Consider the following 27783-nt stretch of genomic DNA (forward strand, 5'->3'; position numbering starts at 1 on the left):
ATAAAAATAAAATCATGAACAACAACGTAATTTTGCAAAAACAATTTTTTTTTAAATTCTTTTACTTTCCTCACTAACATGTCATCATAACATATCTCTAATTTTAAAAATATAAATATAAACTTCTCCCAACTGTCACTCCCTCTCTTTTTTGTATTTCCCTTTAACTTCTCTATGTCCCATATACTTTAAAAGAAAACTGAAAAAGAAAAGTTTCTGCTTCACACACAAAGTGTGTAGGCTTAGGCTAGTTTCACATTAATTAATTTTAGTACAACAATATATTTATAGGGGTAAGAGGATTGGAACTAAATCACACAATAGGATTGCCATATTAATTTAGTATCTCATAATTCATGAGATTTGAACCTAATATATTTTACTTATAAGTGGAAAAAATAACACGAAACAATAATACGGCGCCATATCAAGTTAAACTACTCAAATATGACATGGATAGTGCTACTCACACACCCATTTTACCACACACACTTCTTTGTTAATTTTTGGTTATTGATATTCTTTAATTCATTCGATTTTACGACTAAAAGTTGAGAGAAGTGTGTGAGAAATAAAAACAGGTGTGAGGATAATACTACCCATATGACCTATTAACTTTTTTTATTCTTTCCAAAGAATAAATCTTATTAAATTATAATTAAAATGTTTAAATCTTCAGTTAAAATATTAAAAAAATATTCTGGACCAATACGATCCCAGCTAAAAGAACCTGTAGTTTTATGGATAAATGTTTTACAAGTGCCTATGCCCTATCAACATGGTTAAACATCTATGCAGCTTACAGCTCTCATTTTTTTGGATTTATTTCCTCACGTAGCTTTGGTTTTGGATATTATTCTTCCTTTTTTTGACAGTTTTGGATATTAGCTTGGTTTTATAAAACTCAATTATTGAAAAAAAGGGTTTTGTAATTTCTGACGTGACGTGGAAAATACCGCTGACCCACTGAGAAAATGGAAGTTAGTATTTAAATGAAAAACAATGAAGTACGTGGCATCACCTAATAGCTGCCGCTCCTCTCTCTCTCTCTGCTCTTTTGGATCGTTCTTCTCTCTCTCTCTCTCTCTCCTGTGTTTCTCTGAAATGTTAATTTATAAATTCTCCTCTCTTCTCTGATCTCTCTCTCTCTCTGTCTTCCTTTTTTCTCTCTCTGCGTCTTCAACATTTCTCTCGTTCACTCACATTTGCCTGAAGTTTAGGGTTTTGTTACAGACGAAATTCTCCCTATTCACCCCTCGCTCTCTCTCTAACATACACCCAGTGAGATTAGGAAACCAAAACATTGAAGCTTCAGAGGTACGTCTTCTTCTTCTTCTTCTTCTTCTTCTTCAAACCAATCAAAATTCCAACATTCCCGCGATTTCTCACAGGGCGATCTATTTTGCCTCCAATTTTCTGAATTGGGTATTTGTAATTTTGTTTTTAGGGGTGTGCGTTTGCGACCTATGAATGAGTTTTGATTTTGATTTAGGTCGGTGCTTACTGTTTCTTCGATTGTGTATTTTCTATATACGGAGTCAATTTGGGGGTTTGATTCTGGATTGCTATAGAATTAGAATGTGAATGTTGGTTAAGTTGCAAACTTTTTATTTATTTATTTATTTAATATGTTAGTTTTGACTTTTGGGGTTGGAAATGGAGTGTTAAGGTGTAGGTGAGTGGTGGGAATGGAATAGAGGGGGTAGAGGTTGGTGCTTGGGTGCCCTAGTGTCGCATTTGATAGGCTAGTGATGACGGATTTTGAGCCGTTACAACAGAAGCCGGAATCTGCTGATGCCTGTGCCGATTTTGAGCGTGGATTTGAGGAATTCATGCGGGGGCACTTGGATGAATGTATGTCATTTGCATCATGTAGTTCTCCTCGTAATCCTGATGATGAAGATGACGAGGGTGAGCAGCTTGTGCGGAGGAGACGGAGGTTGGATCTGGAGGGTGATGATTTAGCAGAGTCATCTGCTGCACGGCGACACCACTCGCGGATTCTGAGCCGTTGGGCTGCGCAGCAGGCGCAGGAAATGATAACAACGATTGAGAGGAGGAATCGTGAATCAGAGTTGATGGCACTTGCAGGCCTGCACACGGTTTCGATGCTTGACTCCTCGTTCTTGAGGGAGTCACAGTCTCCTACCTCAAGGCGGCAGGGGGCTGTTGAGAGGCCAAGTACTCAGGCATCCGCAATATTGCAAATGTGGAGGGAATTAGAGGATGAGCATGTGTTGAATAGAGCGCGTGAAAGAGTGAGGGAAAGGTTGAGGCATAGGAGGAGTGTTGAGTCTAATACTAATGACTCGACCACAAATATGTCTGATAGTCGGGGGAGTGAGAATCAGGGTAGTTTGGCGGATGCAAGTGAGAGTGAGAATGAGTTTGGAACTTGGTCACATGATCAAATAGGTTCACAACGTGAACGCGGTGCCAATGACGTGTCTAGTAGAGAGCAATCTCCTGATCTTGGTGAAGTGGAGAGGGAGAGAGTGAGTCAGATTGTACGGGGATGGATGGAAACTGGCATTGGTGATCGTTCATCCAATGTTGCTCAGAGAAACACTAGTCCCAGAGCAGAGTGGCTTGGTGAGACAGAGCGTGAAAGGGTGAGAATTGTTCGTGAATGGGTGCAAATGGCAAGTCAGCAAAGAGGAGCTCGTGGGGGCCAGAGGGATGATCAAGTTGCCAGTGGTGGTGCTCAAGTTGATCGAGCTCGTGACGGGACGGTTGCTGACCATGAAGAAGGCCAACCAGACCACATTCGCAGGGACATGCGGAGATTGCGTGGAAGACAAGCTCTAATTGATTTGCTTGTAAGAATTGAGAGGGAACGACAAAGGGAGCTTGATTGTTTGGTGGAGCATCGGGCTGTCTCTGATTTTGCTCATCGAAACCGCATTCAGGTCAGTTGTCTCATGAAGATTGTTTAATAATGTCATTTTAAACATAATTCAATTTGCTCCAGTGGTGTGGTTGATATTTAAAAATTGTCTTTATCAATGATTGTGATTTCTATGATTGTAGTTTACAGGATTTTCTAGAATACTTAAAGTTTGTGCTCAGTAATTTGTCTGGCTTCTTTAGAAGATCAAAATAACTGGGTACAATTGTTGTCATTTGAGTTGCAGATTAAGTCCGCATATTATGTTTATGATCCCATTTTCTATGATGAATTATTTTTTCTGGTCCTATTTGTATCTTTGTATTAGTGGATAAGGATGAGCCAGAGGCCCAGAACTTATGTTTCAAAATGGAATGAGTTTTCTTCTTTCTCTGATATACCTTGCTTCTGTCTCAGTGGGAGATATGGGCTTATTCTTAAGTGTATCATTTTGGGTGCTATATCCGGTTGCAAAGATACCATTGTATTCACTTGGCTTGCTCCCAAATTAGAATGTACACCCTGCAGCATACATTTTAACTCAAACGCTTATCCGAAATTGTATTGCTATAAGGTGCATGATGATTTTATGTTAATATGAGAAGAATAGCTATTAGTTATCCCCTATCTTTTCCCCCTTTTAGTATTCATGCATATTTGTAAGGTGTTGTTTCCTATTTATGCCAGTTCTCATCACCATTGTCTATAACATAGACATACTACAAGTTGCATTGATGTTATCCCAATATAATGGAATTGTGTATTTCTTTCTGGCTCTGCTGCCCAAAAATTTCCCTTTATGACACTGTAGAGATTAAGTTTCCTGCATAAATGGGCATGATTTGGCTACTAATATAATTAAACATTTCCAGTCATTACTCAGAGGTAGATTCCTGCGCAATGAAAGACCTGTTGAAGAAGAAAGACCACCTTCCATGGCTGCTGGTGAATTAGTCCAGTTGAGACAGCGACACACTGTTTCTGGTTTAAGGTATGTGATGTTTTTAGTCATGCCGTACGTCTTAAGATGCCAAATTTTTTCATCACTTCCTTTTTTTGTTCTTGTACTTATCGTTGGTATTTTTTTACGTTTATTATTTTGTGTAGACTCTTAGTGGTTCTGATTTTGAAAAGCTATCTATTTAATGAGAAAAATCTAAGGGAACATAGCATACTTTATGTTTTTCATCACTTCCTTTTTTTGTTCTTGAAATTAATGTTGGTATTTTTTTTTTTACGTTTATTATTTTGTTTAGACTCTTAGTAGTTCTGATTTTGAAAAGCTATCTATTTAATGAGAAAAATCTAAGGGAACATAGCATACTTTATGTTGTCTTGAAGGAACACATTTATCATCTCTTTGTCATTTCTCTCTAGTTTTGTTGTTGAATCAATTTACTACATTATATGAATAATTTGGTTGAGGTTAGAGAATTCCTTTGTGAACACATTTATTTGTTAGTATTTGTAGGAGATTTTCCTTCAAGTCTACTGTGCTGCGTAGAAGCATTACTAGTGATGGGTTTGTGGGGGTGGGGGAGAAACACAAGATTTCTAGATGGATGGCCATTACTTTAAGCATCTGTTTTTTCTCTGGGTTTCAAATAGAACAGATAAAGTCTTATAGATGAATAAATATGCATCAGTATTACATATTAATGAGTGGCTATGCTATAAGGCTTGCAGTTGCTTTATAATATTTCTTCCTGGGATGATAATAAAAATACAGAATAAATATGAGACACTCGTTTGATTTGCCTTACTCTTGATTTTACTTTGGTTTACTTTATCGTTTGGGTTTTAATGCTCCAGTTATATCTTTTGAGTATTTTTTATTCCATTAAGTGAATGATGATAATTTTTTGTTGAAAGACAAACAAGAGTTGTGGATGTTAGTTGTTTGCATAATGACAAGTTTGTTTCCTTGTTAGGGAAGGGTTCCGCTACAGATTAGAAAATATTGTTCGTGGTCAGGTTGGCAGCCAAACTGATTCTACGATTAACAGTAATATTAATGAATCTAGAAGTGAGCATACTCAAACAAATGCTTCACAGGATGTCCAACAGGAAAGTAATGATCAATTGCAGCCCGCTAGTCAGGCAACTGACATCAATCAGTTGCCTGATCAAATGGGAAGCTTGGAGAGCAACACTACTGATGAGCGTCAAGATTGGCAAGAAACTGCTAATCAAGGAGGGAATTGGCAGGAACCAGTTGCTGAAGATGAGACACGAAACTTGGAGCAGCCAACTTTCGGTCAGTTGAATGAATGGAGAAATGGTAATGCCGAAGATACGGCTGAAAATTGGCAAGGAAATTCAGTCGATAATTGGCCTGAGGAAACACCCAGAAATGTTGATGGAGAAGCAGATCATCGACAAGAAGCCCAGGGAATTTGGCATGAGAATGGTACTCGGGATGCTGCTGGAAATTGGACCGAAGGGCCTTCTGGTCCCATGAGAAATCGCCGTTCAGTTCCAATTAGAAGATTCAATAGATTTCATCCGCCAGAGGATGATAATGTGTACAGCATGGAACTACGGGAACTTCTAAGCAGGTATTTGATTCTTGTAGATTGATTATATGTACAACATAAACTTATTATTTGGTTTTTTATGATGGTTATGATTTTTCTATATTGTAGGAGAAGTGTCTCTAATCTTCTTCGGAGTGGGTTCCGTGAAAGTCTGGACCAACTGATTCAGTCATATGTTGAAAGGCAAAGTCATGCTCCCATTGATTGGGATTTGCATAGAAACTTGCCAACACCAATTCCAGCTTCACCAGAGCATGATCAGGAGCAACAGCGGGGTGGGCAGAATGAAGATCAACATGATGCCATTAACAGACCTTCACTTGTTCTACCATCTCCACCAGTGCCCCCACCACAGCCATTATGGCACCAGGACCTACATCACACAGGCTGGTCTCGTCATAGCATGCATCGTTCAGAAATTGTGAGCAATCTTCTCTCTTAATGCAGCTTTTTTCAGGCTTTCCGATCTTTCTCTCAAAATTTTAGATGTGGCTTACTATACATAATCGCGATATTCTATGATTGTGGCTTTTAAGGTTTTATACCAGGTTAATAAATATAATATATTATTTCCCTGTATTAAATTTTTAATATATCAATAAATATATTAGTGTCAAATATCTATTATACGGATACTATTATTATTATATGTATTAATATTTGATTTAAAGTTGCTATATTTTTATTTTGTATTCAAAATGTATAAGAATTCATAGTGTATAGAGTAAAACTATATATAATTTGAAATAGAATTCTAATTTCTATTTATAATTCATTTTGTTGGTCATTAAGTAATTGGGACCTCAGTAAGATATCACTTCTAGGATTAAATGACACATGTTTTCCTTTTTTCACTCTTTCATTATCTCTATTAATTAATGAAACCTTCTTTGTCAACCAAAAGAGGGTGAAAAGATTACTTAGTCTTCTATCACACAAAAAAAATAATGGGCAATAATGTAATTTTACAGGTCCAAATTTTACTATTTTTTATTGAAGCCTCATCTACAGGTGATGTAAAATACCTCCAATATTAAAAAAAAAAAAAAACCTCCCACTCCCCCCAAGTTCTCTCTCTCTCCCTCTCTCCTCATTTTCTAAAAAAATATGTTCATACACACAAAGGTGTGTAGGCAAATGCTAGTATTCCATTAGTAATTCAATTTAGTCCATTTATAATTTCTGTTTGTAATTTATTTTATTCCATTACTTCTTGTAATACAATGTGTTGTAGTTGCTATCTTTAGACATTCATAATACTTAAATATATTTGGAAATTATCGAACTTTTTACAGACTTTTAAGGGTCTTTCATTGCTAAGACAGCATACCATAACTAAACTACTTGTAACAGTATAAAATAGTACAATGTAAAGTCATATAGTGTATTGTGCCTGTTTAGTTGATTGATGCAAACTGGTGTTGGAGTGGATTTTGTATCCCGTGTCTATTTTTTTCTTTTTCTTTCTTTCTTTTGCTTTCTCTGAATGTGGATTCGTACACGAAGCAGGAATGGGAGATGATTAATGATCTCAGAGCAGACATGGGTAGACTCCAGCAAGGCATGAGTCACATGCAGAGGATGTTGGAGGCCTGCATGGATATGCAATTGGAGTTGCAACGTTCTGTTAGACAGGAAGTCTCCGCAGCTTTGAATCGTTCATCTGGTGAAAAAGGTTGGTTTCAGGTTCAATATGTTAAATGACACAGAAACACGTTTGTTTCAAGAATCTGTGTGTGTGTGTTCAACGAAACTGTATGCATGCGGTCTCTGCCTCCATTAAAGCTGCATTTTAATCTTGGGGTACTTCATATGAAAGATGCTATCACTTTGCAGGCTTGGGCGCTGAGACATCAGAGGATGGGTCCAAATGGGGTCATGTGAGAAAAGGGACCTGTTGTGTTTGTTGTGATAGTCAAATCGATTCTCTCTTGTACAGGTATATTGCTTGTAACCTCGATACATTTGATTTTGATGGTGTTGATGACTATCATTTTGTATTAAACTGTTTTGTGTGCCTTTTGTCCCTTTTTTCTTTCGTGTGCAGATGCGGGCACATGTGCACTTGTTCAAAATGTGCAAACGAGTTGATTCGTGGTGGAGGGAAGTGCCCACTTTGTCGAGCACCGATTGTTGAGGTGATTCGAGCATACTCCATACTGTAAATTTAACTCTTAACAGGAAAGAAAAGAAAAAAGGACAAAAATATAAACTGAATAGAATGACCGGAATGGTGGAAAGAGGGGAGACAGTGGTTGTTCCATAGGATGAAGATGAATGGGAAGCTTCTGTGGTCCTTTTCTCTGTAGAGTGTTTACTAGTTTCCGATGTTTCTCTGATTATTTATGGAAATTCGAATGCGTTGTGTAATTAGAATAACATATGGCACTCTCGATTCATCATTCTTACGTAAATAAAATCTTCTCTGAATTTTTTCTTTTCGCGTGTTTCGTTCCCCCCCCCCTGGTTCTCAGCTCTAGCTATCGTAGGCAAGCATAACCGTGATTAGTAAAATTGGTACAAATTTTTACAGTATAGTAGGGCGGAGAAAGTGGGGCAGGTGAGAGAATAAAACGGGGACTTGGTAAACGTAAGATAATGTGTAATTACTGTATTAACTTTAGTTTTTAACGGAATTACTTGCAAATTATTTACTTTCCACAGATTTATTTCTTAACAATAGCATAAAAAATATAAAAAAAACCAGAAAAAAAAGGGCAGAAGTTATCTTTGTACTGAAGCTTTAGGTTTGATGATTTTCGTGTAAGGATTATTCTCCCTCCTTGTAGACTTCTAAAAATCTGCTTCTGGAAATGTATCCTTGACATTTTATCAATGAGTGGCTTCTTGTCTTGTCTTTCCTCTTCTATATTGCTATAATCTCTGGTACATGCAGAGTGATCTTCCGGAGTACCCGAAAAAGAGATTTTTCGGTATACCCGAAAAAGTGGTGAGCTTTACAAAACCAAACACCTATATTTACATCATGGATTAAAAAAGAGAGCTTGCTTCGCTCCTTGCAGCATATTACAGTTCGAAATCTGCAAAATCAACTCATTAAAACCAAAAAAGAAATTAGAGTTTTGGTTCCTGTGCTTCTGATCTCTAAACTAAAAATACATGAGTATTTCCTTGAGCTTGTCACAACTTGAGACAATGATCATTTTGGGTAACCTGTTTTATTTTGAATCAATATAAAAGCTTTTAGGGCAAGATAAGCGACATAAGTTCTAATGGAGTTACTCAAAAGCTTTTAGGGCATGAAACCATTTCCATCTTATTAGTTTCAGTTTTATTTAATTACCACAGGAAAAAGTCTTTTTATGAATTTGTACATCCAATTCAATCTTCCTGAGCCATCAAACCCGATCAAATTGAATTGGTCTGGAATGGCATCATATACCTTTTCTACGTGGCTTTGACTAATTTAGGAAGCAAAAAGGCAACTTATGGGTTCCAATAAAACTCTGACCAAATAAAAAAAAAATGTTGTAAGCAAATGAAGCTTTACCGCAGTGGCGGAAAGCAATAATACTTATACAACTGGTGCGGTTTTGATCCCCTTTCACCTCTACCATTTAATCCAGTAATGCTATCGTTTGTAAAAAAAAAAAAATGTTGTAAACTTGTCTCATTCTTGATGTCCTCATTCTGAAATTATAAAAAAACTCAATAAACTAACTAACTAATCCGGATTATTATACTTGTATGACATTGCAAACCATAAAGGTCAATATGGTTTGAGAATGTAGTCACCAAATGCGATCAACTTGACAATTGAAAGCCAGTTCAATATTCTAACTTAACGCCCTTCTACTTTCGCATATTTGAGGCTCTTTTGGAATTAGAATTCGCGCATTTCTCGTAACTTTGTGTCTAGTGACAGTACCTGCTTGTGTTCATGTGGATTTGCTTCTATTTCCTTGGACCACAGACTAACCAAACAGAAATCAGAGTGAGACGGAAGCATGGACTGGTGTATGACAGATGAACACACAAAATTTTGCACCTACTACTTTGAAATAGTGATTACGTGTTATTAATCCGTAATCTCTCTCTTAATTTGGGCTTTATATCTGTAATTGGAAAGTTCAATATTACTGAGATTCTTGATCTTTCACACATTAAGGATCCGTTCCTGTGGCCTGAGAACTTTGAATATCGCCATGCTGCTGCATGTTACCGACCAGAATCGGAAAGAGTCACGCATAAGAGATAACCAAAACAGAAACAGTCACTAATCTTCGCAATGTATGCGTCTGTGCCTACCTTGTATTGACAATCTGGATGCTTCTGTAATTCATCCTTTTCTACTTTCAGTTTCTGACTGGATGAAAAATGTCCGTGTCAACCTTTCACTGTAATTTTAAAATGTATAAATCAAATTTGATAAGCCCGTACGGTTGGTTAGTTTTGTTTTTAATCGTACTAGATAAATGAGATAGGACATAGATAAGCCAAGCACTGGATCGATCGAAGAAGTTATGGTTTTGGGTTAAGACATACAAGGAAAACCTGCATTGTTAGACTTAGCCCACCCAGGTTAGTGGGTAATAATTTAAAAGTTTATTAAAAGTAAATATGTGGGCAATAATTGAAAAAAAATCTAGGGGTTTTTTGTCTTTCACTCTTAAAGAAATAAAATAAATTAAAAGATTTAAATTAGAAATCTATTATTAGCACTCTAAAAATTTAATTCTACACTCCTCATAAGAGTATTTTTTTTTAAACATAGAATGTTAGAGTGCACATAAGGGGTGATGTAGTCAAATTATGATTTGAAGAGATTTTAATAGACTATAAATCATGATGTAGTCAATTAGGATTTTGAAAGAGGATTTTAAAGACTACATCCAAATTCATGGTTAATCAATTATGTCTTTAAAAAAGTCCATCCAAATCGAGCTACCACCTAAATCTAGGTGTAGTGAGAATACCAAAGATTTGTTATGATCTTAATAAATGATGGATTTTGATGGATTTGACGGTAGGTGATATAAATACCAAATGCCATAAAAAACGTAACCATTCCCCTCTGATTTCTTTTCACGTTCATCACAAAAGTGGAACAATCTTCCTCTCTTAGACGTCTTCCTGTATCCTTCATGGTATTCATGCTTTTCTCGCCCCAATTTGTATAATTCTTGTATGATTTATTTGTTGCACAACCCCACTGGTACTTAATAAACATATTGCTCCCTTACTTCCTTCTCACACATACATATCTATACATATAATATCACAATTCCCGAGCTTCACCGTGATAGTAGAAATGAAGGATTGTAGAGAATGTAACAATGTTGCAGAGAAAACAACAAATGAAGAAAGAAGAACAATTCTTAGAGAGAGAAGGAAGGGAATTATGGATTGTATTTCTGTATTGCTTTCGTAATCTGTTCAGAATTATTACACTTGTTTATATAGCCACACATGGCTTACACTAAGCTATATGTTTTAACAGAACTAACCACCTAACAGCCTTTCTGTTAACAGTGTCAACAAACTAACAACTACTAACAGTTTTCTTAAAAGACTTTAATAGTCACTTAACAACTTACATCATTCATCATCCCTCCTCAATCTCAGCTGTGTGTTCATCAGTTAGGACATATGTAACTTCCAAATCTCCTTGTTGAACTCTTTCTCGAATTAAGTGATAATCTGTGTCAAGATGTTTAATTCTTGAATGAAACACTGGATTTGCACTTAATGCAATACCTGACATATTGTCACAAAATATCACATGTGGATTAGGTAGAAAAACCTCAAAGTCCTTTAAAATATTCCTCACCCAAGCAATATCAGAAGCTGCATGTGCAAGAGCTTTGTACTCAGAGAATGCACTGAGGCATGGTTCTGCAATAGCTGAGTAAACAATACCAGCTTGAATTGTACCTTGAAGATACCTTATAATCCTTTTCACAGCCCCTAGGTGTATATCAGTTAGTTTTGTCATGTATTGACATACAAAGTTCACTACAAAAGCAATATATGGCCTAGTAAAGGTCAAATATTGCAATGATCCAACCAAGTTTTTGTAAAGACTAGGATTTGCAAGTGATGTTCCTTTTGTTATTAACAATGAACTGTGTGGTTTGCAAGGAGTTGGAGTTGGTTTGCATGAATCTATTCCTGCTTTGTGAATGAGATCTTTGATGTATTTGGCCTGATTTACAAATATGTCTCCATTGTCCTAATATTTAACCAGCAACCCTAGGAAATATGTCAGCTTTCCTAGATCTTTCAAGTCAAACACTGCATGTAGTTCCTTTATCACTATTTGAATTGTCGCAGGATTAGACCCAGTCAAAATTATGTCATCAACATATAGTAAAAGGATGACAATATCTGAGTGATCTTTCTTTGTAAACAGACTTGTATCAGACATTGAGGCAGTGAATCCCACATCAAAGAGATAACTTGTAAATTTCGAATTTCAGGCCCTTGGTGCATGCTTGAGTCCATATAGAGATTTAATAAGTTTGTACACATGTGTTGGATGCTTTGGATTAATAAATCCCTGAGGTTGTTTCATATAAACCTCATCTTGCAAGTCTCCATGCAAAAATCCATTCTTGATGTCCAATTGTTTCAAATCCCAGTGATTCATTGCAGCTAGTGCTAAGAGAATCCTCACAGTTGTATGTCTAACAACAGTGCTAAAAGTTTCAGAATAATCTACTCCATGCTCGTGGGAAAACCCTTGAGCAACTAACCTAGCTTTATATCTGGACACACTATCATCTGGATTCTTTTTCACTTTGTATACCCATTTGTTGCCCACAATTGATCTATCTGTAGGTGATTGACATCAATCCATGTTCCCTGAGCTCGAAGAGAATCATACTCTTCTTGCATGGCTTGTTGCCATTGAGGTATACTAGAGGCTTTCCTGAATGAAGAATGTTATGTGCAATCACTTACTTCAGTAACAAAAGAGAAACCTCCAGAGAATGGCTCATCTTCACTAATTTGTAAAGACTGTAACTCAGGAAATGTTGCCAAATAAGCTGCATAATTTTTCTTCATAATAGTTCTCCTCTTTAATCTTGTTACCATATGATGCTGAGAATTTAACTTTGACAATGGGGAATTGACATTTATATATGTAGAGTTTAAAGATATGGGAAAAAGTACCTCAAGTTGTGACTCATGATGGATAGGCAACAAAAGTGATATATCTGTTGTTGTAGGAAAGTGATGGTTATGAGGACGAATATCTGACATTATTGATGATTCAGATGATGTTGTAGTACCAGTATTGATATTACTAGCATCCTGACTTTGATATTACTAGCATTCACCCTCTGATATAGTTATAGCACTAGAATCCTGACTTTGAACTGTATTGATAACTGATTGTGACTGTTGTACTCTTGGAATTGGCATTTGAAGCATAATAGGAACTTGCTTATTCGAAACTGAATTACACTTATCACTTTTCTGTGGCTTTACTACAGACTTAAACGGAAAGACATATTCATCGTGTATAACATGTCTTGACACGATTAATCTTCCAGCATGTTGTTCATAGCAAATCACCCTCTTATAACCAATGGAAAATCTAGGGTTGGGATCAATTCAAATCGGTTCGATTTTTTGTCAAAACCAAAACCAAATTGAAATTTTGGTTCAATTTACTTTTTTTTTTTCTGTTTTTTTTAGTTCGGTTTAATTTTGGTTTGGTTTCAGTTCAATTTCGGTTATTTTTTTTTCAAAAAAATAAAAAAGTTTGAAATATAAAATTTTAACATCTGAAATAAAATATTAACATAAGCATTTCAACTAGAATCAAAGACAATGAAAATAAACATTCAAAGTTCAACTAGAATCATCAATCAAGTCTTCTAAAGGCCAAACTTAAAATAAACATCAAAGTTTAAGTCTTCAAAAAGTCCAAATTTAAAATAAACATCAAACTTCAAGTCTTCCACATCTAAAATAAACATAACAAAGTCCAAACTTTAAAGAAATATTCCACTTAACTAAAATCATAAATTCAAATAAACCTTCAAGGTTTCATGTCTAGCACACACTTCTTTTCTTCAAGTTCTCAAGCTCAAACGCTTAGGCAGCCTATGTAACACCCACCCCCATTTATAAAAATATAATTATGTAATTACCCCCAAAATATTATGAATCTATCATTTTGGTCCTATTTTGACTACCCTATCAGGATAGGGTGCGTTTGGTACGTGGGACGGGACGGGACGGAACGGAACGAGGCGTTCCGTCCCGCGTTTGGTACGCCAAAAATGGGTGGAACGGGCTGTTCCACGGGACAGATTTTGGGTGTTTTTGCGTCCCACCTTCCCCCCCTGGAACGGGTTTGTTCCACGTCTGTGGAACACACTGTTTTACCATTTTAAGACAAATATACCCCATGTATTTTTCAAAAATTACACCTTCGTTCCGTTCCGTCCCATCCCGTCCCGTCCCGTTCCGTCCCGTCTGGGTACCAAACGCACCCTAAAATTTGGATTCTTTTCTTCCTCAAGCTGCCACGTGGCAGCACCGCATCACTCCTCTCATTTCTCTCTCTGTCCCCCCCCCCCCGTGAACCCTCATATTCTTCCTCTTTCTATCACTTCGTTCTCTCCCTCTCAGATCTCTTTGTTTCTCTCCCTCTCTTCAACTAAATCACACACACCCACACGCTGAGGCACACTCGTGCGCGGAGAAGCCATCATCATCATCATCAATTCCTCATCCTTCTCTTCCCTCTTTCCCGTGCTGCGAGGACAGAAACCCGGAAAGGAACTCCGGCGAGATTTTTATTCCTCCGGTTAGGTAAGCCTCCAATCCTTCCTTTTTCGTCCTAGAATCTTGCTGGAATGTGGTTTAAATGGGTTTTAAATGAGTTTTATTGCGTGATTGTGGAGGTTGTAGGACGAAATCAACGCGGGTGTAGGCACACCCATCTCCGGGGAACTCGGGAGTGTCGAGGAACTTTCCGTGCATCTCCGGCCGTTCTACGGTGAAAGGAAGGTATAAAAACACTTCACTCGCCTTGTGCTTCGTTTTGGTACCTAGATCGAAGTCTAGGGTTGTAGTTTGTGGCCGGCCGGAGCTGTAGAAGCTCCGGCGTTCTCTCCGTCGACGCCAGGCCTTCAGGCCGTTTCTAGGACAAGCGGGCCTTAGGCCCGTGGTGAGTCTAGCCCAAAACCCTAACCCAATCCTTTTAATTGTTTTAGACCCAAAGGCCTTCGGGCTGTTATGTTTAGGGCCTGTAACCCATTAGATCAACCCCAAACCTTTTTAGGTTTTAATTATTTTCTGTTTTAGAAATAAAGGCCTTGGGCCAATCTGAGTTTGGGCTTTCAGCCCTTTCCCAAACCCATTAACCTTAATTTAAACCCAAAACCCTTAGGGCCCAATCGGCCCAACCCAATCCAAAGCCCAGTTTGACTTTGACCCTTGGACCATTTGACTCTGACTGTTGACTCGGTCAACGATCAGCTTTGACTCGGTCAACTATCAGAGTTGACTTTGACTTTGACCGGTCAACGGTAAACGTTGATTTTTTGAGTTGACTTTTTGGGGTTTCGTCCGGGACCTGTCCTAGGCTAATTTCAACGTTCTTGACCCGTTCTTGAAGTCCGTTTTCCCAAATTCAACCATTTGAATAGAGTTTGACTAAAGGTACTCTTTTATGTGATTAGGTGCAATTATTAATGGTGATTCCGTTATACCTTTTTGGTACAGCTTTGCACCATCGATGTAAGGTGAGTGAACCCCTTCAAAAGAATGTTTTAATAATAGAAATGCATACATGAAAATCATGATTTAATAGTTATGTTTTATGAAATGTTTTGTGAGATAACATGCTTACTGAGGCTAGATTGAATTATTACTATTTTTCCTATAACCTATGTTCTTATAGAATATCTGATGGATGACGATATGATATTTAGAACATGTTTAGAACACCTCTTTATAGTATAGATGATGGATAACTTTATATTATGAAGTTGTTTTCAATATTGATATTTTCAATGGTTTTGTACTTACCTAGTGGTCCTTTATGCTACGGGATGTAGGGATAGATTTTGGTCCATCCTCGGCGACGGTTTGGTGTTGGCATAGGGCCTGGAGTGTGTTTCCTCTGACTATTTAGCACAGAGACGGGGAGCCGGCATGGGGCCTGGAGGTTATCGGACAATCACTAGTGTTTATTATTTATACAAGTTATGAATTTGAGACACTGCACATCATGCTAGGTTTCGGAAAACCTATGTTTTTCATTATATATGTGTTTTCATAAACCTGGGGGTTAGTATGTTGATAACTGTTTTATTATATTTATATCAAATTGGTCCACTCACGTTTGTTTTGCGCCCCCTTCAGGACCTACGAACGAGGATTACGATTTAAGCTACGAGGCATTTCCCTACCAGTGATTCAGTGCTATATTTCTTCTGCTTTGACATCTATTGTAATATAGCACATCTCTATCTTAAATTCTGTTTGTACTCTGTAATAGACGTATGCTCTGAATTTGTGTGTATGACCATAATTTTATTAATTAGTAGTTGAACTTTAGTATTATGTTATTAGTTCCTATTGACTGTTTTGGCTTATTTCTTAGCTTTAAATTAAATGGCTTTCGTCACACTTTGGGTGTCGGCCAGCACGTGACCATCCCGATGTCCCGAGGACATCAGGGTCGGGGCGTGTCAGCCTAGGAGGCAACATAACACATTTCCTTGAACTTCCACATGCCATTTCTACATACATAAAAAAAAAAAACATTCTTTTGATACGAAAGTGATATTAGGGACCCGGGGGAGGGGGAAGCAACAGAAAAGGGTAGAAAAATCCACACTTTGATAAATTTCAATTAAATAAGCTAGTAATCCATCCAGACGCAACCAACATATCAGACTTTATAAGGTGATATTAGGGATGATTGTAAGGTCCTCGACGTAAAACATCCAATGAGGAGTTGTAAGGGGCCCCTTACACTGATTGATTGCTCGCTCAAAAATAGATTTGGATGGTCAAAGCTCTTAAATTTAGCAAACAAACATGTACCACTTGAGCCCTCATATCTCGACACTATAAACAACAAATCATTATCTGTCAAACACATTCTCAATAGATTACACTTATAGCGCCATTCATGCATCTTATATCATAACTTCAGCCAAAACCTCTTGAATACATATAATTCAAACTTCCATTGAATTGCTTGTTGTGCGACTATGCCTTGTTACTTATTTTTTTTCAAGATATTTGTTAAGACTGTTATATCCATTGACTCATACTAAATAAACCATGTAAAAGTGATTCTTTGAATAAGCCAAATAGTTGTGTTAATAATGATCTATATGAACAAACGAGATATGCATTTCTTTTGTTATAAGCACTAAGCAGTTCAAAATGCATACATAGCTGTAATCGTGGTTTTCAATCAGATTCTTCTAATTCATAACAATAGTCAGCATTACTATATGACCAACAAAAACCACTAAAAATAAAAGAAAATCGCAAAACCCATGAAATTGAAAAGTTGCAGAACCCATGAAATTGAAAATAAAATATGCAAAACCCATGAAATTGAAAAGATAATCTGCAGAACATGAGAGAAATTACCATGAGACTAACCTTGCAAAGGAAGTCGCGGGTCACGGGGGTGAGAGACTAAGAGTTTGAGAGTGAGATGACAACTCTTCCAAATCGACTAGGTGCGACGAAAGTCGCAGGTTGTTGGGAAAGAAGAAGATGAAGACTGATTGAGAGCAAGTGGTTTACGTGGAGTGGTGGAGGCTGGGAACTTGGAATGAGATGGTTTAGAGGCTACGAAGGGAACGATGTTTAGGGTTACCAATATAAATGCAAGTCTGAAAGACTGAAACGAGAACAAACGACACCGTTTCTAGTCGTGAAAATTATTAATTAATAATTAATTATAAAATGACGTTGTTTTGACAACATTTCGGTTCAGTTTGATTTTCAAACCTAAAAAACTGAACCGAACCAACCTAGTTCGATTCATGTTTCTTTTGGCCTCAGTTCAATTTTCGATCTTGTTTTTTTTTGTTTTTAATTTTTTGAACCTACCCCTAGGAAGATCCCAAAAATACACATTGACTTGATCTAGGTTGTAATTTGTTACTATTGAATGATCTCAAGATAGGAAACAATGCAGTCCTAAAAATCTTGAATTGCTAAACTTCAGGATTATGACCAAAAACACGCTGATATGGAGATTTCATCTTTAGCACCTTACATGGCATCCTATTAATCAACAAAACAGCATATGCACATGCATGGTACTAAAACCTTGGAGAAAGATTAGCTTGAGACATTAATGTAACTGCAGTTTCTACTACATGCCTATACTTCCTCTCAGCAATCCCATTTTGTTGTGGGGTGTAAGGGTGAGAAATCATATGAGTAATACCCTTGCTTGCCAAAAAATCCACAAATACTTTGCTTATGTAGTTCCCTCCACTATCAAATTGTAAACATTTTATAGTAGCATTAAATTGATTTAACACAAAAAACTCGAAACTTGACAAAATTTGAGAAAGCTTCTGATTTATTCGTCATGGGAAATATCCACATGAACCTTGAATATTCATCTACAAAGTTTATGTAGTATCTAGAACCTTGTATAGATTGACTTAGAGCTGGACTCCCTACATCACTATGTATTTTCTCAAACAGATAACTAGCTCTATGTTCTCTACTAGGAAATAGTTGCCTACTTATTTTTCCTTGAATACAAGAAGAACATACAGTAGGATTTATATCTATACTAGCATATATGTTTGCAGACTTTAATATAGCTTGTAAAACTTCCTCTAAAGGGTGTCTAAATTGTTGATGCCAAATTGAAGTACTGACCTTTTTGCCAATGAAAGCAACATATCTACTCAACTTTGCAGCAAATGAATCTGAAAATGTATTTACTGGAATTCTGAAAAAATCCTTACCATCACTCTTTCCTTGATATAAAATCACCCTCGAGCCTGTCCTGTATGAAAAACATCACATCATCACATATGAACCAACAACCATTATCTTTGCACAGTTTCTTAACAGATAATAGATTGACAGTTATCATTGGCACATGTAAAACATTTTTCAATATTAAAGATTGATTTGAGGAAGGAGTAATGTCAGAGGAACCAATGATTTTGACTATCAAACCTTCACCATTGGTTATGATAATCTTCTCGTCTCCATTGTATGGTGCAACTTGATTTATGTTGGTAGCATCGGCAGTCATGTGGCGTGTTGCACCAGTGTCCAGAATCCGAGTTTCAGCAACATTGAATCCATTGTCATTGACAACATTTATATTTGCTTGCCTCATATTGGTTTATGCAGATAAAGTTGTGAGAGAGTGCTGGTGGATTACCTTGGTAGGAGAAATTGTTCCTATGATTACATTCAAGGGCAATATGACACCCTCTTTCCACATATTTGACATATCACAAAACCTAAAGATTGTCCATTGTTGTCAGCTCTATGATAACAGTTTGGTGCAGTGTGTCCCCTCCTCGAACAAATTTAGCACTTAGGTGAAATAACATTCTTATAGTTAGTATTGCCATTCCAAGATCCTCATTTTCCAAAATTATTACCAAAGAATTGAGGGCTTTTCCCATTTCCAGAATATGAATTACCTTCCTTGTTCCCATTACCAGAAAAAGAGTTGTTACCATATCTATTTAAGAAATTTCCAGAAAAAGACTTTGAGTTATTGTTTCCAGAGTAATTACTTCCATTGTTTCCAAAAAAAAAAAAAATTGCCTCCATTTCCTTCATTACTCCCATTGAATTTCCTGAGAAATTACCCCTTTGTTGAAATCTGTTCCCATTACTCATATAACCTGATCCTCCTTGAAAGTTTGAGCCATTATTATACCCTTGTGAATTTGAACCTTGTCCCTGCTCATAATTCTGATTTCCTCCTTGAAACCTGCTAGAGCTTGCCTCATATCCTTGTACATACATTGCAGACATAGAATTGGATAGTGACTGCATTCTAGACTCAATAATATAACTTCTGCACCCAACAATTGTGCTCTGAAATCTTTAAGTGACATTATGGAATCCCTTGCAAGAATCATTATCTTGATCATTCAAAATCAACAGGCAGTCAAGACAAAACAATAATGATATAATCATTATCTTATGCCTTTTCACCAGCAGAAATTAACTGATCTTTAATTCCCTTGAGTCTAAGCATGAGCTTGTCCACATAATCTCCTCATTTCTGTGCAATGTGAAATTCTGTTTTCATCTGATTCACACAAACCATTGATACAGATGCAAATCTTTCCTGTAGGCAATTCCAAGCTTCTTGTGAGCTCTTGCATCCAATGACATGTTCCATGGCATCATCAGAACGAGTAGCAATGAATAGACTTAACAATGCAAGATCATTCTTTACCCAATTTTTGTACACCGTAGTGATTTCTTTGGTAATTCCAGTTTTTGTATTGACTACATACTTTGGTGGACATGGCGAATCTCCAGTAAAGAAATCAAACAGATCATAACCTCTCAAAACAGATTGAAATTGAAAACTCCACTTCACAAAATTATCATCTTGAAGCTGAACTGTAAGCATTCCCAGCAACCCCTCAATCTTCATAGACTCAAACATGATGATATTTCAAGAATCTTGCAAAAACAAAAATGCAGATTATATCCAATAACCAACTCAAAATCCCAAGATTTATCAGACAATACACTTTGGCTATTAGCCTTACAGAAGGCAACAATCAAGAATTACTTAAATTCTCCAAAGAAAATTGGCTATCAGCCTTATCAAACTCTTTGATTTTGAAAAACCAATCTTGGTTATCGACCTTATCAAATCTCTACTACAAAGACTCACACTTGGCTATTGGCCTTGAATTTTAACCAAGAACACACGAAAAAGTGTTCACTGATACATTGATACAAACAGGTGATGTGCATTGTAGAAACCAGAAAACAAAAGAACCTGATGGTAGTTGAAATCGTGACCCAAATCACAGAAAAGCACAACTGTTACTCCACAAACTTCAAAGAACCCAGCGGAAGATCGGCACCGAGAATCGTCCGGCGATTGATATCTTGATTGCAGATAATGTAGCAATGTTGCAGTGAAAACAACAAATGAAGAAAGAAGAAAAATTCTTAGAGCGAGAACGAAAAGAATTATAGATTGTATTTCTGTATTGCTTTCGTAATCTGTTCAAAATTATTACACTTGTTATATAGCCACACATGGCTTACACTCTAAGATATCTGTTTTAACATAACTAACCACCTAACAACCTTTCTGTTAACAGTGTTAACAAACTAACAACTACTAACAGTTTTCTTAACAGACTTTAATAGTCACTTAACAACAACCTACATCATTCATCACTCCAAATTCATGTTTTTGAATTTATTATTTTTCAATTGTATTGGTTCTCTATTTGATAGTAGGAAAAACCATGAATTTATGCAATGAAAAGAGAAAACCTAGAAAGTTATGCTGCTGCACTGCACTTGTGTGAGGAACTTTTGATATTTTGTTCCAAATAATTGAAAGGGGCTTGGATAAATTTAATGAATTTTCATTATTTAGTAACATATACCTGTGGTTTGTGAGAATTCAAGAATTGTTCTTTTTTATTGGAAATATATTTGGGTTTAGTTGTTAATCTGTGTTTAGTTCTCCATTGTCATTAGCTTACAAAATTCTGAATGGGTTTTCATCACAGTTCATGTTATTCTTCATTGTTTAAACTATAGATCTTTTGCAAGAACAAAATTGAAGAAGAAACTTTATGAAACCATTAAGTATTTAGTGATGGTAATTCAAGTCGTAGTCCACGTCCTAAAAGAGTTTATAATCACAAGTGGACAACCTATTGAACGTCCCTTAAATCGACGATTAACTACTATGGAAGGATGCAACTATATACATAAAGTATTGAAAGATGACCACCTAGAGGATTCGACAAAGGTATAGAATGTATTCTGATGTGTTTATGAAATTATGCACTATTATTAGACAAAAAAACTCTTATGAGATACAAGATTAATTTACATAAAAGAAATGTTGGCAACATTTTTGCTCATTGTTGGACACAATAATAGATATTGCCTACTACGTGATGCGTATGGCCGATCACATTGGACTATCAGTAGAAATTTTAACAAAGTTTTGAAGGCCTTGAACATAATAGCACTGGAGATGATGGCCAAACCTGGATTAGCAGTGCCACATGAAATAAGGGAAAGTAGAAGGTTTTACCCTTACTTGAAGGTACGCATAGTATGTCGTTCTTTTTATTTTTTATTTTGTATCATTCTAATTTATTCCAAAAGATAAAGTTAACACTCTTTCATGATTGTATTGGAGCTATTGATGGTACAACTACACATATCCCAGTATCAGTGTCCAGATGCGACGTAAGCAGTTATCGTAATAAAAATTTCTTAAATTAAATATATCAGTTTTTGCTAATGAAACTTTAAATATATCAGTAATTACTAAAATTTAATAATGTAGTGTGTTTAAGTGTGTTACTTTTGGACCACTTACTACTATGGTCTAGTGGTATTCTTTTTACTTGTAAGTGAGAGGCCTTAGATTTAATTCTCACCCATGACGAACTAGAACAAATTATTATGACTAGCCCATTTGTAAGATCCCACATCGACCAACGGAGAGGGGGTGATATGCTTTATATGTATATGCTCCTCTCCTTATAGCACGAGGCATTTTGGGAACTCACTGGCTTCAGATTCCATTAGAATGGGTGACCCCTTGGGAAGTTCTCGTCTGAGTTCCCAGAAATAAATCTATGAGGGAATGGTAAGCCCAGAATGGACAATATCGTGCTACTTTGCCGTTCAGTACGGATGTGCAGGTGAGAATGTCGGGTTCCCCTTAAGTGGGGTGGATTGTAAGATCCCACATCAACCAACGGAGAGGAGGTGATATGCCTTATATGTACATGCTCCCCTCCCTATAGCACGATGCCTTTTGGGAACTCACTGGCTTCGGATTCCATTGGAACTCTGAAGTTAAGCAAGTTTGGGCTAAAGCAATCCTAGGATGGGTAACCTCCTGGGAAGTTCTCGTCTGAGTTCCCAGAAACAAATCCATGAGGGAATGGTAAGTCCAAATCGGACAATATCGTGCTACGACGGAGTCGGTCTAGGATTTGACACCATTGTCAAGTTTAGTGAATTTCTCCATCCCTTAGTGTAGATTATATCGTATGTATTAAAAAAAGTGTGTTTACTATTGGTGAGAAAATAAATTTATTAATTTTTTTCATTAATTAGCATATCAGGTAATTTTTTTCACTGGCATTTTAATAATCATATTGGTTTTTATTTGGATTATATTAGATTAGTAAACTGCTTGTGTGAACTAATATCATTCCTACCTCGATCTCATAATATTTTAACAAACACTTCCAACATGAATTCGATTCTAATTTATGATCTCCATTCTTCCTCAATTGATCTCTTCAACTCATTAATGCCTCCTTTTTTTTTTATGACGAATTAGTAAATAAGCCAAAAAGATTTTACGTAATTTGGCATGAAATAGCCCTTTGTTTAGAAGATGCCTTTATGCATTACTTTACGGGCTTTTTCCCTTTAGAAGGTTGTTTAACAATCCAACAGGATTCTCTTCGGATCTTTTTGGTGAGGATCTTAGGGATCCGTGAATCGTGTTTATTTATTATACATCGTGCGATCAATTTTTATCAAATACTATTTGTGTATAATTTTAAATGAAAATATTTAAAATAATTTCTTACCGTATGATGTACAATGAACGAACATAATTCACGAATCCCTAAGATCCTCACAAAGAGGATCTGGATTCTTTAACAATGAGGCCGTAGCTTGTAATGCAGACTAGTGATCCCAAGAAAACTCAAAATACACTAGGCCTTTCAAAGGGGTGAGTTATACTTGTGCGCTCTTATTTTTGTTGAAAAATTGTATGGTGTTTAAGAGTATAAGATATTTCGAACTTTTAACCATTAAATCTCGATTTTGTGCTCTTGAATAAAAGTGGAACGTTTAGAAAATTCATATCCGATATTCCATGCTACAGAATCCCTTTTTGGTGATCTTTGATAATAATCTTAAGTTAACTTGGTGATCTTCAATATAACTTCTGATTATGGGGTCCAAAAAAAGGGAAAAGTCAAAGATTGCAAAAAATTCAATATTTCCAGTAAAATTTGTCTCATATGAAGTCGTTAGGAGCATGCATGGGGAAGTCAATACGCCAAGAATCTTGAGAAATCTACTTTCTGGGTAAACGATCAGGTCAATTTCCTGGACTGTAGGAAAGTCTTGGCGTCCATTTCGTCATGGGAAGAATTAGAAATGTATTGGAGGAAACTGGCGAAGTCTGTATCCTTGTAACGTGTAGGGTTTGCTTCGTCAATGAGTTTAGGTGATGGCCGAACTGTGCTCTTGAATGGCAGGCTGTGCAATGAAGCTACAGATATTCGAGACTTGCAAGAGTTGACCAGAACCCTATGGACCACGCTCTTGTATCTCCCATTGCTAAATATCTGCATTGCGTGCATCCCCAACAGTTCACCACACACACATATATATCAAACTCAATTTACTAATCCATATATATATGCCCTTAGTTATGACATGATTAGTGTTGTTAATTGGAAGACCGTTCAACCCAAAAAAATGGGAATTAAAGGGCTAGTAATAATGTTAATCTGTTAGACAACCATGAAATTTAAAAGTTTAAGTTCGTGGAAAATAGTCAGCATGACTGTAATTGAAGCAAGCCAACATTTGTAACTAGCTTGTGTTTGTGGAACTCAAAGAAGAATTTTTTTTTTTGTGTACATGTGACCTTATGTCGACGTGGCACTACAAATCTATACAAATTATAACACCTAAACTGTGCCTAGGGTTCACTACTTTGGATTCAGCTAGATTTCATTTACTAATACGTTATTTTGGGGATATTAGTCATGTACAGCCAAATAGTTGTAACTAGCTAATAAGGTTTCTGTGTCTCCAAGAGCTTGAAAGAAACTGTGTTATGATTGGTATGACAATTGGAAATCTTATAAGAGATGAATGCAGGGATCGATACAATATATGATGCACCTATTCAATATCACATGCATGCTTCACGGTTAATTAATTGATGATTACCAACCTCAAGATGATCACCAACATTGACAACGAAAGAATTTGGAAGTGGTTCCACGGTTACCCAGCTTCCTTGATTCTGTATTTGAAGACCTCCAACTTCATCTTGAAGTAGAAGAGTGAGGAGGCCATAGTCCGAATGTGGTGGCATGCCTAGTGTTAAATCAGGTTCAGGGCACGCAGGGTAGCAATTCGCCACAATGAGTTGGCTTCCATCTTCAAAATCCTCCAAACTGCCCTTAGCCTCACCGCCTTTTGTAGTTTCCACCAATCCTAGGCTCTCCATGATGGCCTCCATTAGCATTAGATACAAAAACTTGGTGCTCTTCGAGTAGTTTACCACTGCTTCCCTATGCATATATAATGACAAGATGTTTAAAATTCGAATTAGAATTCTATTAAAAATCAAAGTGATTGCATCCAAATATTATTAGAGCAGCTTCAGCGTGTGCTAGAGCTCGAGGGACAGGCGAGTGAATAGGGCTAGAGAGCCCGAGCAATCAAGTCCAGCGTGCTGGCAAGGGAGCCCGAGCAGGCCGTAGTAAGAGGCCCGTGGAGAGTTGCCAGCCCGAGAGCCTGGAGTGGGTTTAATGCAAGGCTGACGTCGCCCTGACGTCAGCCACATTTTTTCTTCTGTTTTGCGTCAGTTGCTGGGGCCCTCGTGCACAGCTGCCTCAGTCGATCTCCCCGCAGCAAATCAAACGGAAGCTGAAGCCCACAAAATCCTGATCGTGGTGGAGCAGCTGGGGAAGATGCTGCTTGGGGGGTTGGGCGTCCAAAGGCAGGGCCTGGGACTGGGAAGGAGAGGAGGAAGCGAGGGTGGCACTGATACGCAGCGTCTCACGGACGAGAAGGCGCGCTTCCTGCGCGCTGGTGGCGGTTGTGGTGAGGGATTGATTGGTAGAAGAAGCGGAAGCAGAAGATTGCTTGAGTTTCATCGGGGGCGGAGGCATTTCGCATTCCTCTTGATTCTTTCGTTCTTTCTTTCTCTAATATTAATGGTGGTGTGATGAAATCAAGTGTGAGATTGGATTGGAGGGTTATATAGTATTTGGCTTTGGGTTGTCGCTTTGGAATTAACGATTTCAAAAATCCAAAAATTCCAATCCCAATTGGCAATTGGGAAGTAAGGAGAAAGATTAAAAAATTTATTCGAAATTACAAATAAAATTATTTTATATTATTTTATAAATAAATAAAATAATAATATTTTATTGCTAATTGTCAGGACTATTCAGTGTAAAGGTGGAGATGCAAAAATCGATTACTGTTCTTTAAAGGCAGTTACTGTTCACATGATGGATAACATAGTGGATAGCCCTAGGCGGCCTCCACCACGCTGGAAGTGCTCTTAGGATGTACATAAAAATCAATATAAGTAAACAAAACAAATTGAATATCCAAATGTGTGTGTTACGGTAGCAAGTCGATGCATGACCAAAAAAATACAATCACTGGTTGTATAATTATGTGCTGATCTCTTTGAACACGTGCTAGGTCACTTGATGAGAAATACAATAGTCGAATACAGCTCATGATAGAAATTTTTACTCATCGATGACTAACAGAACCCTAAACTTGAGATATATATATATATATATATATATACATGTGTGTGTGTGTGTGTGTGTGTGTGTGAGAAGAAAGCGAAGAATCACCTTAAATCCGCTGGAGAAGAAGGCCAACAGGACACAGTGTCTTGTAAAGGATGGCAGCTAAGTTTCAGAAAGTCTCTCCAGCAAAATACTTTATCATTGTTCTGGTTAAAGCTTGTTCCACACCTAGCTGGGGAAGACATATCCTTTGACATGTACTTTGATCTCTCATTGAAAGGGAGCTCGAAAAATCTTCTGCTTACATCAATCATTTCAAGAATAACATCGTCTTTGATACCATGGTTTATCAACTGCAGCAATAAAAATAATTACGAGTTTATATTTAGTTTCATAAGTTTTGTCATATGACTAGTTATGCATATGGACCTATATATATTTAGGGTTCCTTTTCACAAAAATTTATGCGCTATTCAAACCAAGCGGGATCCCGTTAGAGAAGCAGAATTATATGACATGCATATGGACAGTTACACAACAATATGAACTAGATGATGATCACATTAAAGAAGGAAGGAACATGCATACGATTGAACATCAACCTGAAAAAACCCGAATTCTTCGCAAGCGTTTGCAAGGGACTCTATTACTTCGGATCTGTTGGACCCTTGCAACTGAGTAAAATCAATAACTGGCAACTTGAGGTTATGCTTGCTAGCATTCCAAGTGTCTCCCAAGTCGGGTCGTTCTTGGACGGGCAATATGTACTTGCTTGGAACCCTAGTCAGCCCTCTTTCACATAAATGTCTAACTCCCTTCTGGAGGTATTGGATTTCTGTTTCTTCATTTTCGATATTGTATGTACCGTCAGCAGTCCTATTTGAACCCATTTCACGTAACATACAGATATTATCAAAGAGAGTTAATATATTTATAATACAAAGCAAATCAATGGATGGCAAGAAGGAAAATATTGGGTGGCTTTGAACCGTTTATTTCTAGAGATGTGTGGAGAAGAAAAGGGGTGGCTGGGAAGCAAAGGGGGGGGGGGGGGGGTGGCACTAGAGGTAATAAGTTAATGAATAATTTCAGAGGTGGTGTACTACTCAAAGGGAGGGAAATAATGGACTTGTTAGAAAGTAGCAAGTTTTGAGATTTATACACGGCCTGGTCCCATAAAAAAAATATATATATTTTCCATATTCTTTGTGCAGAGAGACCTTTGACCAAGTTTAGTCTGACCTTATATATCGCAAAAAGATCGAAAGCTGAGTCTAAATCATGAGGCGGTGGAGCATGACTGCTGGTGAGGAACTTCGACAATCTACAAGTGGACCGCGTAGAATTACAAAGTCAACATTTCCTAGGCCTACTAAAAGATTTTTTAGTGTGATCAGTATACGAGGTGATACATAATGTGTTACTATACAAATTGTGAGATATGTGTGTTAAAAAGTTAATAACTTAAAAAGTAAAATTTCCCACTACTTACATAAAAATACGTGGTGTACCACCTGTGTTTCCGTCACAATAAAAATTTCTCCTTTACCGAAAATCTCAAATGGTACCGAAAAATTCCCAAAACCGAACTGAAAAATTTAGTACTCAATCCTGAACCGATCCCGAAATTTCGGTACGAAAATCAATC

At 37.0% G+C, this 27783-nt stretch overlaps 2 protein-coding genes and 2 long non-coding RNA genes across 6 annotated transcripts; 1 reads left to right on the forward strand and 3 right to left on the reverse strand.

Annotated features, from left to right (window-relative positions):
* The first annotated feature begins 1053 nt into the window (after positions 1 to 1053).
* LOC126629389 (uncharacterized) lies at positions 1054 to 7861 on the forward strand. 3 transcript variants are annotated; one of them, XM_050299419.1, is made up of 8 exons: positions 1054 to 2909; positions 3760 to 3878; positions 4819 to 4861; positions 4943 to 5445; positions 5533 to 5845; positions 6934 to 7099; positions 7261 to 7363; positions 7472 to 7861. In XM_050299419.1, exons 1-8 carry the CDS (start codon positions 1752 to 1754, stop codon positions 7587 to 7589), a joined length of 2523 nt encoding a protein of 840 aa, XP_050155376.1. In that variant the 5' UTR covers positions 1054 to 1751; the 3' UTR covers positions 7590 to 7861. The 3 variants fall into 3 exon arrangements, with proteins under 3 accessions (XP_050155376.1, XP_050155375.1, XP_050155374.1); XM_050299418.1 differs by having other exon boundaries at positions 1055 to 1317; positions 1448 to 2909; positions 4819 to 5445; XM_050299417.1 differs by having other exon boundaries at positions 1055 to 2909; positions 4819 to 5445.
* A 2899-nt stretch (positions 7862 to 10760) lies between these two features.
* On the reverse strand, positions 10761 to 21454 carry LOC126627906 (uncharacterized). Its single transcript, XR_007625172.1, has 2 exons — positions 20699 to 21454; positions 10761 to 10895 (listed from the first exon to the last, which is right to left on the reverse strand). It is a non-coding gene; the product is annotated as an uncharacterized LOC126627906 (long non-coding RNA).
* Positions 16235 to 20380, reverse strand: LOC126627905 (uncharacterized). The gene is made up of 2 exons (XR_007625171.1): positions 17032 to 20380; positions 16235 to 16482 (listed from the first exon to the last, which is right to left on the reverse strand). It is a non-coding gene; the product is annotated as an uncharacterized LOC126627905 (long non-coding RNA).
* Positions 21455 to 23548: 2094 nt separating the features above from the next.
* Positions 23549 to 27248, reverse strand: LOC126627989 (probable 2-oxoglutarate-dependent dioxygenase SLC1). The gene is made up of 4 exons (XM_050297572.1): positions 26738 to 27248; positions 26241 to 26488; positions 24590 to 24932; positions 23549 to 23972 (listed from the first exon to the last, which is right to left on the reverse strand). The coding sequence occupies exons 1-4, from the start codon at positions 27035 to 27037 to the stop codon at positions 23718 to 23720; spliced, it is 1146 nt and encodes a 381-aa protein (XP_050153529.1). The 5' UTR covers positions 27038 to 27248; the 3' UTR covers positions 23549 to 23717.
* Between the last annotated feature and the right edge of the window lie 535 nt (positions 27249 to 27783).

This window comes from Malus sylvestris, chromosome 7 (genome assembly GCF_916048215.2).
Source record: "Malus sylvestris chromosome 7, drMalSylv7.2, whole genome shotgun sequence".
In the NCBI taxonomy this organism is placed as follows: Eukaryota; Viridiplantae; Streptophyta; class Magnoliopsida; order Rosales; family Rosaceae; genus Malus; species Malus sylvestris.